The sequence below is a fragment of the Homalodisca vitripennis genome, chromosome 2 (genome assembly GCF_021130785.1).
Source record: "Homalodisca vitripennis isolate AUS2020 chromosome 2, UT_GWSS_2.1, whole genome shotgun sequence".
Lineage (NCBI taxonomy): Eukaryota > Metazoa > Arthropoda > Insecta > Hemiptera > Cicadellidae > Homalodisca > Homalodisca vitripennis.
The window spans coordinates 85,239,641-85,257,715 of NC_060208.1; the positions used below are offsets into that span (position 1 = coordinate 85,239,641).

The window sequence follows — 18,075 nt, forward strand, 5'->3', positions numbered from 1 at the left end:
TATACTTAAGCATCTCAGGTCAAACAACCTTATAAATTGATAGGCATTAAAAGAAATTTGTATATCCATTCTTCAGTTTCATCTTGCAAAACCAATCTCTAAAGCTTGTGACCTCTAAAAGGAGCATTATTGTAACCCTTTTCCAAGCAGACAATATTCCCAAACATTCATTTTTTAAGTAATAGTGAGTGAAATCTTCACCCATTTCCATTCAAACAGGCCTTAAAGAGTGGATACAATTTCATGTACCTCGAGGAACGTTTTCTTTTCATGCAATTACTTTTCCCCTTCATTTGACTCTTATCTCAGATTATATTAATACTTCGCTTCTATATATCAGTCTTTTGATAAAGAACAGTTGTAAGATAAACGCTTTATGTTTTAAAATTTTCAAATATGTTTACAAGTGATTTCCATGTTTTTTAATGTTGGGAATTAGCACTGTTAGAAAACACATAGTGCTCTACATAGATTCCTAGTTAATCTTATCTGAACATAAAGGCAGTATTGTTTCAAAGCTAGATGGAAATTTTATCTTGTGATGTAAATCTCCCGATTTTTTAAATAAATAGAATATGACACTTTATAGATCCTCAGTCCAAAACAATCTTAGTTTTTCTTGATTTTTTGGAATAGGAACTGGTGTTACACAAATAACATGGCTGTGCAAAAGTTTTATCATGGATGATCTGAAAGTTTTCCTGAGTTAATTATGGAATGTTTATGAAAGCAGCTATAACTTTAAACTCCAACACCTTGTTTTGTAGTGGTAAATTATTTTTTCTTATATAATTCTGGTTGGTCAGGACCTATTGGGTACAAATATAGGTTTAAGAACTGTGGAGCATACCTTTTGTGTGAGAGGTTTGTTAGTTCTTATTTTTGAGTGTGTGATCTAATAATTAGATTCACTGGGGTTACATATACTTTTAACAATTTAAGATTTAAAAAACATAACTTTGGAATGCAGAGCATGAAAATAAGTAGTAAGTATTTTCTCAAGTGTTACGCATGGGCTGTTTTGGAAACAATATTTGATAATTCTGCTGGTCAAGTGCTATTAACCAGTCAGTGGAAGGATCAATGAGATAAACATAGGTGTGCACCTCATAAAACAACACTATGGAGTCACCAAAGTGGAGATCTTGAACATGTTTTCTCTGTGATATTAAATCAAATCAAAAAAATCTTTATTCATCAGATATATACACTAAGTATACAATTGAATAGTGTTCAAAGACACGCAGTCTGTACATCTTAAAACTACTAATACAAGTACATCTAAATCTACGAGGAGGTGGAAAAGACTCCTCCAAAGAATACAATGCCTTGTTTATCAAAAAACATTTAACTGTGTTTTTGAATATTCTCAGATTAGTTAAATTTTTTATACTAGTGGGTAGATGTTTAAAAAATTTCAGCCCCATGTATGATGGTTTTTTTCTCATAATACTTTAAATTGTGATGAGTTGTTACAATGTATTTTTTATTTCTGGTGTTGTATGGATGAGGTTCAAGATTTAATTCATTACTTATTTGATTATTTTTTGCAATTAGAATCGTGTCATATATTGTTAGAATTTGTAATTCTTTAAATTTCTCCTTTACTGTTTCATTGTAATCTAGTTTCAATATAATTCTAATGCCCTTTTTTGTAGTTTAAGAATTTTATCCACATTTGTTTTTGTCGTTGCACCAAAAAGACATATTCCAAAAGATAAATGAAAGTGGAAATTTGCAAAATATATATTTCTTAGTGTTTTTTTGGTTACAAAATAACGACATCCTATAAAGAGAAAATATCCTCGAGCTTAATTTTGATAATATTTTATCCACATGTTTGTCCCAGCTTAAATGTTGATCTATTGTTAGGCCGAGAAATTTTGTGCTTTTTTTACTCTTAATTTCTTCTGAGTTGTACGTAATTAATGGTTCGGATATTTGTTTGTTGTTGTGTGTTTTAAATCTTACAAAGTTAGTTTTTTGAGCATTTAACATTAAGTTGTGCTGCTTAAAGAAAGTTCCAATATTTTCTAATTCAATGAAACTTATTATCTCAACCTGTTCAACAGTATTGGCTGCTACTTTAAGATTTGAGTCATCTGCATAAAGACACAGATTATTTTGGGGTGCACGTGTGAGTGCGCTCCCTACATCATTTATATAGCATAGGAACAGAAGAGGGCCCAAAATCGATCCCTGAGGGACACCATATCTAATCATTTCAGTTTCTGAAGAAACCTTTAAGACTCTATTTTCATGCGTTCTATGGGTAATTTCTACAAATTGGCATCTATTGTAAATGTACGATTGAAACCACTTAATTGCATTTTTTTATAATCCTAATGATTGTAATTTAGTTATCAGGTGAGAATGGCTTACACTATCGAATGCCTTAGATAGGTCCATAAAGATTCCTGCTGTATATTCACCTTTGTCTACTGATTCGATTATAGACTCAACAAAAGATACAGCAGCGGTTATTACTGATTTTTGTGGTCTAAAACCATGCTGAATATTAGTTAGTAATTTAGAATCCTCTAGGTATGTTATTAATTGTTTGTTAACTATTTTCTCATACATTTTTGAAATTATCGGAAGAAGGGAAATTGGGCGATAGTTTGACACAGTTTCTGGACAGTTTTTCTTATGGATTGGTATGATTTTTGATCTTTTGAAAGCTGATTTGGGAAAATCCCTGAAACAAATGATGAATTTATTAAGTGGCTTAAAATTTGGATTAAATACTGTTTGGTATTTTTGATCATTTTTATAGGGATTTCATCATATCCGGCAGAGTTTTTGTTCTTTATTGAGCTTATTGTTTTTTCCACCTCCTCTGCATCAACAAATTTAAAGTTAAAACCTTTTCTAATACATTGTGCTTGTTTCTTTTCGGTATCTCCTGAACTACATGTACAAAGTATTTATTAAATACATTAGATACAGTTTTAGGACTATACCAACTTTTATTTCCCTCTTGCAAGGAGATGTTTTTAATTTCATTCTGATTTTTTTGCCCAACTTCAGAGTTAATAAGTGCCCACACTGTTTTTTGTATAGATACGTTATAGTGTTAAATATCAGTTGTTCACAATAAGAGTTAGTGTGATATAAATCCACAGGTGTAAATAATAAGAATTTGTTAATTACATTTTATTAGTTTAGCACATAAGTAAATGCCGACAAGTCCAAAGCAACCCACACACTATCGTACATGTTGGCCAGATGTGACCTGACGTTCAACTCAATGCTGAACCCAACAAGTTGGATATTCTAAACGCATTTTCAAATGCTTGAACGAGCATGGTGGGTTCATTATTCTGCAATGGATTTTGAGTAACTAGTTTTATTTGCTGGTGTTTTATGATTAAAAGAGAAGAGAAAGACTAAACTGTGCACTTGTGTAAACAAGTACTCTTTCTTAATCATAAGAGAAATATGCAGATCTATTTTCACTGTTTTCTGAAATGAGTTCTTAAAGATAAGCACATCAATGGCAAAGCCATCTTTACTCAAGTAACTTTTGCCTTTTATGTCCTATAATACACATTGCACTCTATAAAGTTTAATAGCACTGCCCAAAATTGATGGCTGTCTTTGAAAGACATCTTTAAATGCATCGCCAAGAAATTTTCACTACCCTATTGGTCAGCTGAGCTACTCAGCCAAGCATCCAACCCAATAAATCTGTCAAATATGTTGGAACAGAGTACCTGTTTGAAAAGCCGCTTGATCTAACACTTGGCCAACGTATTTGATTGTGTGTGAGGGGCTTAAAATGTCAAACTACATATCTAAATTAATTATTATTACATTTCAGGTCAGTCGTTTTTGATTATGTATAATAAACCAGATCTATTAATTTATATTCAATTACTATAACTTTGATAAAGAATATGACTGTATTTTTAAGTACAAACTAAACATTACATTTGTATTTAAGTATAAAAACTTACTTTTTGATTTACTCGTGGAGTAAATAAATTCCTCTTCTTTAAGTATATAGCTCTTTTAATGCTTTTATTAAAGTTAATAAATTGCAGAAATTTAATTATATGGCAGTGAATTCTTTTGAGTGTTCTGCAACAATGTATCGTTGTCAACGTTTTGTCTGAAAAGTGTTTTCTAACCAGTTGTCATCGCTGCTTAATAATTGTTCTAGATTACTATTTTGTGAAAATTAGTGCAATTACAACCATTGGGTAGAGAATAAAACCTGAAGATAAAATATGTTTTGCTTTCTTTTACATTTTTATATATTGGAAAGTTAAAAACCTTTGTGTTGATTTGTATGTCAATAATTTACTATCTATGTATTTTATTTTTCATTTAGCCATATTTTATCTATGTTACTTAAATAATTTGCAGAATCTGTTCACAAATTAAAAACTAAATATTATATAGATTAGGAATGTAATTAATTGCATCAAATATTTATTACTTTTATGTAAGGACTGGCAATACTACAAAAAGTCCAATTAAGCTGAACAGTTCTTGGTTATTTATTTATAAGTTGGCAATATTTCATCCAAAACATTTGAAATTTTCAAGGTCTGTTCATAATTATATATACTTTATAGATATTTTACTAATAGTAAGATTTGTTTTTTTTTTAATCCAAATTAAAAAAATAAATGAGTACATTAACTCATTATAATTCTAAAAAAGCTTATAAAATATTTAATACTTGTATATACAATATTTACTGTTTTTATTAGGAGTGAACTATCCTATTTCTTGTTAAGACATATATATAAAAGCTTAAGAACAAAGCCAATTTCAAACAAATATCATTGTTAATTTAAAAATTACAAATTTTCAAAATTAAACAGAAAAAATTGTATTACATTACACGTAAAAAAATTTACACATTTTCACAATTTTGTTTTATTTATTTTTTTCAACACCCACAGGTTAAATGTAAATTAATTTTCTGAGATTACTCTCAGGTTTTATGCCGTCATCTTTTATTCATTGTAAGTGTGTTGTTTATATTTTATTGTAATTGAAAATGTAATTTTATATATTTACTATGGTCTGCATAACACATTGCAAAACTAGTAACCGAATTGTACTATTTCTCCTGAGTAAATTGTAATACAACTTATTTTCAACAAAACATGAAACTTCACTCCAGTATTGGCTGAGTTTGAATATAGATTATTTTATTGTGTGAATATTCTTTCTGTAATTTTTAATGTCCTATAACGATTTATTAATAATACTGTACAAGAAAATTAGATTCACCGAATTAATCATAACACTATGTTGTAAATTGAATAAATAAAGTTTAAATGGTGACTGCTATATTTTTGTCTTACCCTGTGTAATACTTTAAGGGTATCGTTATAAAAAAGATGACTACTAGCGTGGAAAGTTTTTTTTTTACTAAAAAAAATGCCTGTGCTAATAGTATAAGTTTTGAGTGGAATAAAGAAATTGACACTGAGAAGCAGCCTATGATACATTATTGCAGTTGATGACGCAATTGGCAATAATTTTCAAACCCACTCAGCTGTTAGATCTGTCTGTATTAGCTGGTCTAAAAACATTACTGTTTGATTCCTCAAAGTTGTAGAACAGCAGGTAGAAATACAAATATTGGTATTGTCCCAGTTTGAAAAAACAATATAACCATGAAATATGTTTATTGAAAAGTTTAAGGGTTTCAGATTGTTTGTTTTCAGCTCAACGTTTTTAATTGGTTTATAACTCTCTGGCAGAATACAGAACTCTCTTCCATAATATATTACATCTCTTCTATACACTTTTCTTGTTATTCATTCAACTCACTTAGCTCACATAGGTAACTACTCCTTGAGAGCACTGTAACTTTGTTTATCACAATATGAAGAAGAAATTAAAAATAAGATCTTTTTAAACAAAATTGTGTAGGATACTATTAAAATTTAATTGAATACTTTTGGAAGTCTTTTTTGGATGATAACAGATGTTTAGAAGATGTTCAATGCTATGAAACGTGTTTACATTACGGAAATACAGACAACCCCTCATCTTTTTATTGATAAAAATTAAACAAAACCTTTAGGGAATGCTTCATTACACTTCCTAATGTTGGTTTTCAGTATTTTATTCCTTTTTCAAAATGGAGTGGGGGGGATTCATGGTAACTCATAATTTTAAATGACAATTTTTGTTATGTGACCCATCAAATATATTTCTTGGTTTTGTATTTCATAAATTAAATCCAATTCTGTTAACTAAAAGACTTGAATCTCATGCCTATATCACGAAATTCTGTCTATCAGATGTACAGAATCAATTATTTAAATAATAAACAAAGTCCTTAAAAGTCATAACTATTTATATTTGAAAAAATATTTGTGAAAGTGATTTCCAGAAGACTCAAAATGTCGATAAATATCCACCTCACTAAAATGGGTACTACAATTCTTTTTATATGAAATAACAAATTTTAACCATACAACAGGCTTTAATTGAAAAGATAAAAGTTTTACAAGTGGCTTTAGATTTAATCTTTTTGGTGTTTTACACCTGATTTGCCCACAAGATAATTACCATTCAAAAAATATTAGTTGGGAACACCTCCTCCCCAGTTTTGGAAATTGACAAAAATATATAAATGCCTAGCAATCTACTTTAAATTTTCTATTAAAGACATTTCAAGGTTTGTATTATTTTAACAGCTAAAATAAGGAATAAGTATTTGACTTAAAAATCGAATGGTAAAATGGAACTGGGTTTTTTTTATTTTAATTGATAAGTGATAAGATAGGGATTGCCATTTGAAATTTTTGAGTTGATCAATACCCCACATTTAATGAATAGGAGCAAAATAAAGAAATACATGAGAGTTAATTACAAATAATATCCCTTAAAGGTTTTATGACTCTTTCATAAAGATAGGACTTTATGTTATTTCCACCCTGCCCAACAAATTAGGATATTTTTAGGCTTTGATCCATTGTTTTCTGCACACTTGTAATACAAGATATTTAAAATAATTTAAACACATAATGTATGTAAGAACAGACTTTTTTTACATTTGCCATTTGTATCAGAAATCAGAAAACTTGATTCAATTTCATCAAGAAAAGAATAGGTGTCAAGGTATTACAATATGAAATAATTTACATTACATGCCATCATGTTTTAATGAAAATTGTTTATCAACACAATAACACAATTGTTTTGTTTATTGTTTGTATCTAGCATATCTCTAATTTTGTGCAATATTTCATACTTCGATATACATCTTGCCCTTTCCAATAACCGATTTGCAGCTTGTCCTCTGCACCTTGTTTCTGTGTGGCAACTGATTAACAGAAAAATGAATAAAACTCTAAATGATAAAGCGAAACAGTATAAAAGATATACTTAACTGCTACATAGGCATGATTGTTGCTTGATGCTCCCTGTCAAGATGTGCCTACTTGCAACGAGTCATACAACTCCTTTTTTGGCATGCGGAATTGCATACAACATAGTGCATCTCTTGAGCACCTAAGCATAAGTCTCAAGATCTATGAAAAAGATGCATAATTGAAACAAGCCTTTACCCTTCAAACTAGGATTTGAATTTTTTTATTGCTCTCTCAGCTTGTGGGAGACACTGTTGATGTGCATAGGTGTTCTCTCTATCAGGTCAGTAGTTTATGCCCATGTTCTGTTCCCCAGACCACTCATAATAACCCTTGCTTTTTTTGTCATTCAGCTTGTCAGTCCACTACTTGTGGTCCACTGTATTTCACAGTTATAACATTAATTAATCTTTATCCAGTATTGACTGGAAGGTGCTGCAATCTGTTGACAAAATAAGGAACTAAATTAACATTTCTCTGTTTACAGCACATACCATAGTAAACATTGCTTAGAGTTGTTTTTTATCCTAGTGTCAGTGCCACTAGTGCTGCTACTGTAGTGTATCCTATCAATTTATAATATTAGTGTACTTGATGGAGCCTAATCTCAAAATATGGAAAAAAGTGTATACAAGTATTTTGTTGATATGAGACCAATTGAGACTAATTTATTGTTGTATCTTCATTGTGCAAATAAAACTATTTTAAAAATAGGTCAACCCATAACCTAAATACATAGTGCTAAGTATGTTTAAAAGCAAATAATAAATTACCTATCGAAAGTTTTAAGCTTAAGGCTAATAAACTAGGTAAATTGTTCGAGAATTACATTTAATCTTCCTTTAAAGGTTCGATACTGTCCTTTAAGTACAAGTCTAAGTGATGTACATGGTTAAGCAAGCACCAAGTGGTGACACAGACCCAGCCGGCCATTAGTTGTGGCCCAACAAGCTGACAGATAAGAATGGGGCAACACTTAATGGCCTGCCGAGTGCAAAAGGTTATCAACACTCAGTTACACGTGATGAACTTACTGTTACTCTTTATATATATATATATATATATATATATATATATATATATATATATATTAAACTTGTTTTATTTGATTCTTGAAATCTCTTTTTTATTTTTAAACGCAACTGTGTTTTTATTTTTATTTAAACATTTGTCACAACGTTCTAAGAGCTTTTGAATGCTAATGTCTTAGAAGTCTGCCGCCTGTTAGGGTAACCAATCTTTAACTGCTTCTTTCTTCTCTTCATTAGTGTTGAAGCACTTACCACTCCTTTAGGTAGTGAAACAAGTGAAAGTTGCTCAGTGTCAAGTCAGGACTATACAGCAGGTGGTCAAACTGTTCCCAACCAAATGATCTGATGAGATTTTGTATCTGGATGGCAGAGTGGAGTCTGGCGTTTTCATGTAACAAGAGAACTCCAGATTTCAATAGGCCACATTGTTTATTCTTTATTGCACGTCAAAGTTTAGTCAGAGTATCGCAATAAGTGGCTGCATTAAAGGTTCTTCCTTGTTCCATAAACTGGACTAACTATGTCCATCCCAAAACAAGGTCGCCATAACCTTGCGTGTTGAGATTATTTGTTTGGCCTTGACTTCAACCGGCGACGTCGTGTGATACCGTTCCATTGACCGGCGTTTCGTTTCTGGGGTTATGTGAGAAAGCCATGTCAACAACCTGTGACAATATACTCAAAAAGGGTATCCGCCTTCTTCAAGATATACAACCAAAAACTCAAGAGCACAACACATTCTTATCATTTTGTGTTCCTCAGTAAGCAGACTGGTAACCCAACATGAACTCAATTTTTGAAATGTTCAGAGACAATTTTGTGCAATATCGTTTTACTTAGAGTTGGAAATTCCAATACTAATTATAAAATGGTAAATCGCCGATCTTCACAAATATTTTTATCAACAACGTTGACCAAATCTTCTGTGATGAATGATGGGTGGCCAGATTGCGGTTCATCATAGATATTTTCCTGTCTATCTTTGAAAGCTCTCATCCACTTCCGCACTTTGATGTCACTCATCGCAATAGGGCTGCACATTTTACTTATCTGCCTGCCTATGAATATCCGCTGCTGGAACGTTCCTTGCTGTAAAAACTGGATAACTGATCGTATTTCGCAGTTGGCAGGTGGATCAACTGTTTTGAACATCTTAAAATCGCACAGTAAACAGCACTCTACAATGATTTGACAGCAAATTGCCTCTTTTCGTACGCAAGCCATGGTAGGAGTCGGTGTGGATTGCGCTGTTCACTCGCCGCTCGAATAGTTACTGCGAAACAGACCTTACTTTCTGGATGACCCTCATATTCTGTACTTGACTCTTTTTTAATGTAAACAAAAAAAATTGTTTAGCTTTAAACTCTGTGCCTCTTGCCTGCTTTTAATCCAATTTAAACTTATAAATTCATAAATAGTGTTGATTCTATAATGTGTATATAAGATGTAAAATTTTGTAAATATAAAGCTTTATTTACTGGGAAATTATTTACAGAAACTTTGTGCACAAGTAATGTGGGTTGAACTACTATTTACTTAAAAAATAATTATTGGTTCTTGGTTCTGCTCCAAGAAAACAGAGGGCAAGTTATATAGTTTTCTTAGGGGTTTCATCAAAGTTGTCCACACTCCTAAAAGCTATGCGTGACTACAAAAAATTAATATTATTGATTTGCTTGTTGATATAAAGGCTATTGAAAGATATTGATATTAGTTCGGGAAATTTCTAATACTTGTAAATAAGTAGGTATAAATGTTTCTTGTACCATAACGCTCTATATTGCTTTTTGTTATTTGAAACAAGTCCAATTTTTATGTCAAGAATTTACCATTAGCTTTGACCAAATAATTAAATGTACCAATTTAAATTAAGACTTCTTTTGTACTGATTCCAAGTGCCACATTTAATGCATGGGATCGTTCGCCAAGCCTCATCCTCCACTGAAGCCAACACAACTATAACACACAGTGTCTTCACTAGTATGCATGTTCAATGTAACAGCAGGCAATATATATTTATGATTGTCAAAAATCAAATAAAGATTGTGTGTTTGCATTTATATTTAGGTAGATGTCGTGAAACGAAGAAGTGGTGCCTTTTCAATTGTTGAGGGTAAAATCATATAAAAACGTGTGTACATGAATTTATGTTAATGAGAAGAAGAGTGGAAGCATTCCAGTAATGTTTTTAAAATTTAGAGAATGACTGGAATACAATTTTTTTTTTATTTTAGATTGTCTCTAGTATGATTTAACATTCTGTTGGATAACATAAAGACTTTCTCTTATAACCTGATGACAGATACCGACAATAATTTGTCTAATAAAACTCTATTTGCAACATGTGAATTGCTCAAACTCATATTAATGTATATATTCCTCCTTAAAGATCTTAAAAGGTTGAAGAAAAAAGTTATGTCTTAAGTATACCAGAAAAAGAATATGATTAGTTATTAGTTCTTAATGTTAAGGACTCGTTTTCATGACTATTTTCTAAGTTTCCATTTTAACACGCTTTTATAAGCTTTGGTTGTTAGCTTAATATAGATTGACTCGTTAACACAGATGGTTAATAACCATAGCAAGGCCAAAATTCCTCAAGATGATTGTGTTAGCAATGTTCTGATAGTGTATGAACTGAAAACTTATAACATAAGAATAATTGAAGAAGATCAAATCAAATACAATCATTTATCTATCATGAAAAATAAGATTGGACTTTACCCTTACAATGTATATCATGACAAAAACATGAAACATGCCTGAACATATTATAAATCCCTCAATTATACAAATTAGATATAATTAAAATAAATTTTAATGCAAAACCATTGTAAAGTGTGTGGTGTTTGTTGTTTTATGAAATGTGAATTCAAATCTATAGTGTGAGACAATTAAATTGTTTGTAGAATAAGAAATTGATGTTTTTAGGTAAATTTATGGAATATCACATTACATGAAGAATTTAATTCACAGTTGTTTGTGTTATTTTTCCAGATACGACAATCGGTATGAGGACAGACCTGGGCGCGGGTACCAGCAGCAGTCTGCACAGTCCAGAATTGAGACTGGTCAGTCTCGGTACAGCAACCGGCGGTATGACAACTACACTGACACAATGCCACCTGGTACAGAACCAACTGGGTATGACCAATATGGAGGGGACTACAGCAGAGAACACAGAGTGGTGGTCACCATCCCATCGGAGAGCAGAGAGTCTAAGAGAGAACGGGAGGTGAGGGAGGCGGCAGCCAGAGATTGGGAGCGTACTAGGGACAGAGAGCTAGAACAACGAGAGAAGGAGAGGTTGAGAGAGTACGAGGAGTACCACCGTAGCAGCTACCGCAAGTCCTCTAGTCCTGACAAACACCGAAAGAGGTCCCATGAGAGAACTCATGAACGCGGTAAGGAAAACAAGCAACACACTGGAGAAGCCATTGAGGCCATCAGTATTAGAGACCAGAATGTAGAACCGGTTTACAATCCTCGTCCTGTTGAGGTAAATAGAGCCAGAATCCCTGTATTAGTTGATTTAAAGAAGGAACCATCTGTGGAGAAGGATAGGAAGAAAGACAAAGAAGAATCCACTACTCCATTGAAAGACAAGGAAAAGAAAAAAGATAAAGACAAGAAGAAGAAGAGGAAAGAAGAAGGTGAAAAGAAAGAGAAGAAGAAAAAGCGCAAAGAGAAGAAGGAAGGATCTGTTAAAGGAAAATCTGAGGAAAAGATCGTGCCCTTAAAGACCACTGAAGGGAAACCTATAGTGGTTGGAGTGAAAGGTGAATCTGCTCCTATAGACTCCTTATATGGAGACATTGAGGGAGCTAAGGTTGATGAACAAGTCGTTCAAAATTATGGAAAGGTGGAACAACAGAAACAAGTGGAAAGCGAAGCTATTGAAATTCTTGATGACTCTGTTACAGAAACAAAAGAAAACGTCATGTTGGCTCCAGTTCCTGAACTTTCAAAATGGGAATTAGATGAGGATCTTCCAAGTCAAGAGGATAGAATAAGTGGAGATGATGGATCCAATTCTACTGATAAGAAAATTGTCACCTCTGAAGTACTAAAAAGAGCTGAAAACGCGATTTTCCAAAAAGCTATAAATGCAATCAGGCCATTAGATGTCAATAAGAAACCAACTGCTCCAGAAAAAACCATTGAAAAAGTTAAAGAAAAGAAAGAAAAAGAAATACCATCAAAAGAGCAATCTGCACAAGAACCCATCAAAATAAGTCCAGAAAGGACAAGTGAATCTCGAGAAGCAAGAAAAGTTGCAAATTCAATACAGATTACAATTCCAAGTCATCAAACTAAAGCTCCAGAAAGGTCAGTGGAAATTGCAAGTGCTCATGTAACAGTTGATTCATCAGAGGTATCAAAGAGCCGCACTCGCTTGGATAGGTCAAAAATACAAGTTGCTTCTGTACCACTAGTGCCAGCATCTCCAGTGAGAGTATCGGCAAAAGAAAGGTTAGGAGCAAAAGTTGAAACAGATAGAGAAGAAATTAGGAGAGTCCGTAGCACAGTTGAAAGAAAGTCAAGATCCAAAACACCTAAGAGATATTTTGAAAGGAAATATAGTGACAGAGAGAAACAAAGAGAGATTAGCCCTGGAGGAAGAAGGGTTGTTGTCAGCACTAGTTGGTCAAGAGAAAGAGAACGAGAGGATAGCAGGAAGAGAGTAAGTGAAAGTAATAGAACTTTGGAGAGGAGATCCGAAAAGAATCATGATAAAGAAAAAGATAGGAGACGAGATAAAAGATCTAGAAGTTCTAGTCGTGAAAGAAGAAACAAAAAGGAAATAAAAGCAGAAAAGATAGTTGTCAGAAAGAGAGAGGAGAAACCTGAAGAAAGGCAAGTAACAGTGAAAGTTGAACCAAAAAAAGATGGAACAGAAAAAAAGTCAAGAAAGAATCCAAGATTGTCAAGTGACAGGAAGAAGTCTGCTCTAGATGAGGCCAACTTTGAGCCAGATTATGATGAATCTGAACCGGAATCAGAACCTGAAGTTCCTGGCGAGGAGAAAAACTTACTGGTAAATGTTACATTAAACCAACCCTCTCCAACTAAAAAACGGTCAAGATCGCCTAGTGAGGGAAAAGACAAGAAGAAAATCAAATCAGAAGGTGAAATGAGCAAAAGCCCAGAAAAAGCTATGAAGGATAAAGAAAGTGAGAAATTGAAAAGGTCAGAAGCTGATACAGAAGACAGTTCTGAGTCAGACTCTAGTTCAGACTCCAGTTCTGATTCATCCGTGGACCGAAAGAAACATAGGAAAAAGAAGAAGAGTAAAAAGAGAAGGAAAAAGAAATCTAAAAAAAGGAAAAATTCAAGTAGTGAATCTGATTCAAGCGAGTCAAGCTCAAGTGACAGTGATACTGGAAAGAAGAAGAAGAAACATAAGCACAGGAAGAAGAGCAGCAAGTCTAAGAAAAGGAAGAAGTCAAAGCACAAGTGAAAATCACTACTGGATACTGAACCCTCTCTATAAACTTAACATCTTGCACAATTATAAATTGTGAAGTGTTATGTACACTTGCTTTTTTGTGTCTAGTACTCACTTGTACCATAAGCAAGTTCTTTGGACCTTTTCTACAGAAGAGGAATTGTCATAGTTTTGTAAGACTAAGTGACTAGGCTGTAATGTTTTTGTAGTTTAAGGTATTTTATGGGTTTTTAGTGTTCTACATTTTCCATTTGATTTCGATTCCAACTTATATAATCAATACAGTACAGTTAATTTCAGTTTAAATGTTTGATTTTTAGATTATTTGTAATAAAATTAACTTTAAGATGAAATTATTAAACATAATAAAATTTTCTTTTGTGTACGTATTCAGTGCTGTGTGTTGTACAGAAAAATGAAAAATGTATTGTTGGCTAATTAGTAAATATGCTTGCTTGAATTTCAACATGTAAATTTGCAAAATTGTATTTATTAATTTTTTTCTCATTATGTGGGTTTGTTTTTAAATTCTGAGTGTTTTTGGGCTAGTTTGCCATGTTGTTTTTTGTATTAGTTTTTTGAGTTAATGTACAAGCCAATTAATTTTTATTAACTGCTTTAATTGTTTTGGGCAACTATTTCTTTTGTAAAGTACATGTACAAGAATACTGTGTCCAGTATTCAGCCCAAAGTTATGTTGTAATTTTAATATGAATCTTTTAATCAGAAAATATTTACACATTCTGTAACTAATGTATGTGCAATTTACTATTTGATCCTGTAACTGACAAGAAATGGAGTTTATTTTTATTTGAAACAAAGTATATATTTTTTGTAAATAATCTTATGTAAAATAATCCAGAGTTAATATTATTTTCAACAAATCAATGTTAAATCCTTTATTACTTGTCAGCAAAATTAAACTGCTAATAGATGAGATTTCAATGTTTCTTTGTTTTATTTGCACCTGCCCATTCTTTATTTTATTATAATACTAACAATATTGATGATATTTAAAACAGATTATATTTGTTTATAGTTCTTAAAACTAAATTTAAAAGTTACAATTCACGTAGGTTAATCTCCCATAAGTGGGACTTTGGAAACAGATTCTTAAGATTTTCTGCTGTTACAGTGCACACTCACTTCTTATACTAAGTGTATACATTGCATTTACTATTCTTAACCCTCTCATCTCAAAAATGTTGCAGTGGTAAATGACATCTGCTAGTGGTGACACTGGGGCTGACAAGATTATGGGTCAACTGTAGAATTTGGCTCCTTAAGAACAATGTTACACTTTAAACTATTTTCTCCCTTATTTGTAGCTGCACAATTTTTCAAGACTTACCATTTCTATGATATAACTTATACATATCAAAATTGCAAATGAGACCTCTTACAAAATTTTATGACATACCAAGGCTATCCATAAAGTATATAACGTTTTGATAGAAACAAAAAACAAAGTACAAGACAAAAATTGTATTACTCGTATATACATTTTAAAGTTACACTAAAATACTATATTTCAACTTAGTCACCAAACAAATATAGGCACTTATCATAATGGTAAACTAGTTTTAAAATTCCAGGGTTATAAAATTCTGGTGCTCGACACTTCATTTTTGCCACTGCATTTCCTTGGTTTTTTTGGGGAGTCTGTGTGCCTCTATAGATTGTAATTTGGTTTCAAAATTCACGTGTTTTACCCATGTCTCGTCTTCTGTAATGATTCGATCTAGCAGCGAGTCACCATCTTTTTTGTAAGTGTTCAAATATGTCAATGAAGCAGCCATACTCTGATTTTTATAGTATGGGTATTTTTGGTACCCATCTTGTGCAAAATTTATGGTAACCTAACTTCTGCATAAGAATTTTGTATAACAAACTCCTTGAAATTCAAAGAAAACTAAGTGAGAGTTATGTGATTGTGTGAATCAGCGGTCTGATTTAATCTTCTCATCAACTTAAGAGGCAATTTCATCAGTCACAATGTTTGGCCGTCCACTACTGATACACTCCACATTCAGTAATCACATTGTTCCCATAAATTTCACAGAGTTTGCCAACCTCAATTGGTAGCCACTGAATGGAGAAACACCCTGACATCAAAATGACAGCGATAGTCCTGCTCCTAGTGCCTACAAAGTGAAGTGTAATGTACTTTCTGTGTAGCCCTCATATAAGAAAATAATTGAATTAAAATGTTGCATTGTTCACATACAACAACTAAGATGGTTGTCAGTCAGCCAGCTCTTGATAGGTTCACTAGCAGTACTTATAGAAGCAGACTCCAACATAGCAATGCAACTACATGGTAGCCAAAATTTTGATCATTTAAGTTAATGGGAATTTCTTGATTGGTTGGAGTTATTTTTTTTTAAGCAAAAGGCAACTTTTCAGATAAATATAATTCTAATCTGAATAATATAATCTGAGGACAAGAACAATATCTCAGAGTAACTATTGTTTGAATATGGTTATATAGTGTAGAATCTGAGATCTAATTTGCTTTATACATGTGTAGATACAACTTTGGTTTTTCATGCATTTGTACAGGAATTATCCCAGGAAAAAAATTGATCAGCAACCAACGAGATAAAATGACTGAAAGTTACCATGCTCAGCTAAGTAATTTGTCCTTATCCCACTGGCTGTTATTTATGTTTTGCTTAGTATATCAAACTAAAAAAAAAACCAGCTGTGAACAAATTTATTTATTTATTACATTTTAGCTCATATGTATCTTGCAATGAATCAATTCCTTTTTAAGAGAAATTACCCTATTTCACATAAAAATTAGTTGTATGATTATACAATATAATATATATATATAATATAAATTGGGTCTTGGGTGCCAGACCAGACTAAACAAAAGAGGGGGAAATTAATCTTAAAAACTAGTTTGGAGTACCTTATTTCCTGTACAGTTATTTGTCATGTATATTTTTTACTTAAATTATTAATAACATTTGTTAATAATTCTTAATTTTTTCAACCATTTATGTATTTAGAGATAGATGTTTTCAAATGGTTCTACCATTAAAATCAAATTGTAATTTGCTATTCGTTAAATTGTGTTATTTGTTTTTAGGTATTACTTATCAGGTAAACTTTCAGGTGTGTGACTTTTAATTTGAAAATTTAGGATGAACTTGTATTTATTGCAACTTTTTTATTTTGAGTTACAGAAACGTAATTCACACTGGCATTAAATGACAAAAACTGTGAACAGCATAACAATAATGCAACACAAAAGTACTATATCCATAATCTCTTCTGTCATAGTTCTGACCCTTCTTTTTTTAATATATAACTAAAAATTGAATTTTTTTAAAGAAAATGCAATGGGCAACCATATTTTGTTGTGCTGACAGAGTAAAAACAAATCAAAAGCATGAAACAGATTTAAAATATCAAAACCAACACAAGTTTTTACCAATGGAACATTTTATACGAGAATGTGTTGTAAAGTCCTTCCAATTTTGCCCAACATCTGCGCTACGAAAACGACTATATGAATAATATTACCAACGCTTGGAAATTGTGGTAAAATAAAAATAATCTATAAACCATAAAAGTTAGGCTTTTAATGACTGAAAACTTGAACATGAACAATAAGTGTGAACAAGTTAGCAAAGGTAGACAATACTTGACAAACATTAAACATGTGACTATTAAAAACACTCAATTAAACATCATCTCATTCTTTCACACCAAATTTCTTGAGTAGGACGTAGTCCTGGAAGCGAACTGGTATCCTGCGCTCATACTGAATACGTTCTCTTGTTTGGTTTAAAAAGCCTCTAAGAGTCTAAGGTAATATGTTGAGGTTCTTTATCTTGAAGAAATTTTCCTCCTTCACCTTCAGAAATTTGACTTTAAAATTCTTGTTCTTCTTGTGCATTATTCTCCGACATTGTTTCGAGGAGGTGGTATAACTTATATGAACTGGTTGCTCCTCATGCTCAAGGCAATATGACTGCTTTAACATTCTCAGATCCTGACGGTAAACGGTTTAAAAATCATATGGAAATAACTACAGTTTTCATCCCAAAATTTTATAATTTTTATCTAACTGGATTGCTTCTCGTTGAAAATAAATGGCAATGCCTGTTAATATGTAAAGAGCTTGACAGGTTTTCCTAGCAGAAATACTTTCCACTTATAGAGTAAATCCATTATGACAGTAGCATCTTTTTCACAGCTGAGTGAATCCTTTCACTTTTTAATACAGTACGAGGAA

At 32.1% G+C, this 18,075-nt stretch overlaps 1 protein-coding gene across 3 annotated transcripts in view; it reads left to right on the forward strand.

Annotated features, from left to right (window-relative positions):
- The window catches only part of LOC124354299 (E3 ubiquitin-protein ligase RBBP6), a 119,859-nt gene extending 105,094 nt beyond the window's left edge, over positions 1-14,765 (forward strand). For all 3 annotated transcript variants that reach the window (XM_046804643.1, XM_046804641.1, XM_046804642.1), the window contains one exon: positions 11,375-14,765. In XM_046804643.1, coding sequence (XP_046660599.1) covers positions 11,375-13,838 — 2,464 coding nt within the window. In that variant the 3' untranslated portion in view covers positions 13,839-14,765. The remainder of the gene's footprint in view (positions 1-11,374) is intronic.
- Positions 14,766-18,075: the final 3,310 nt, after the last annotated feature.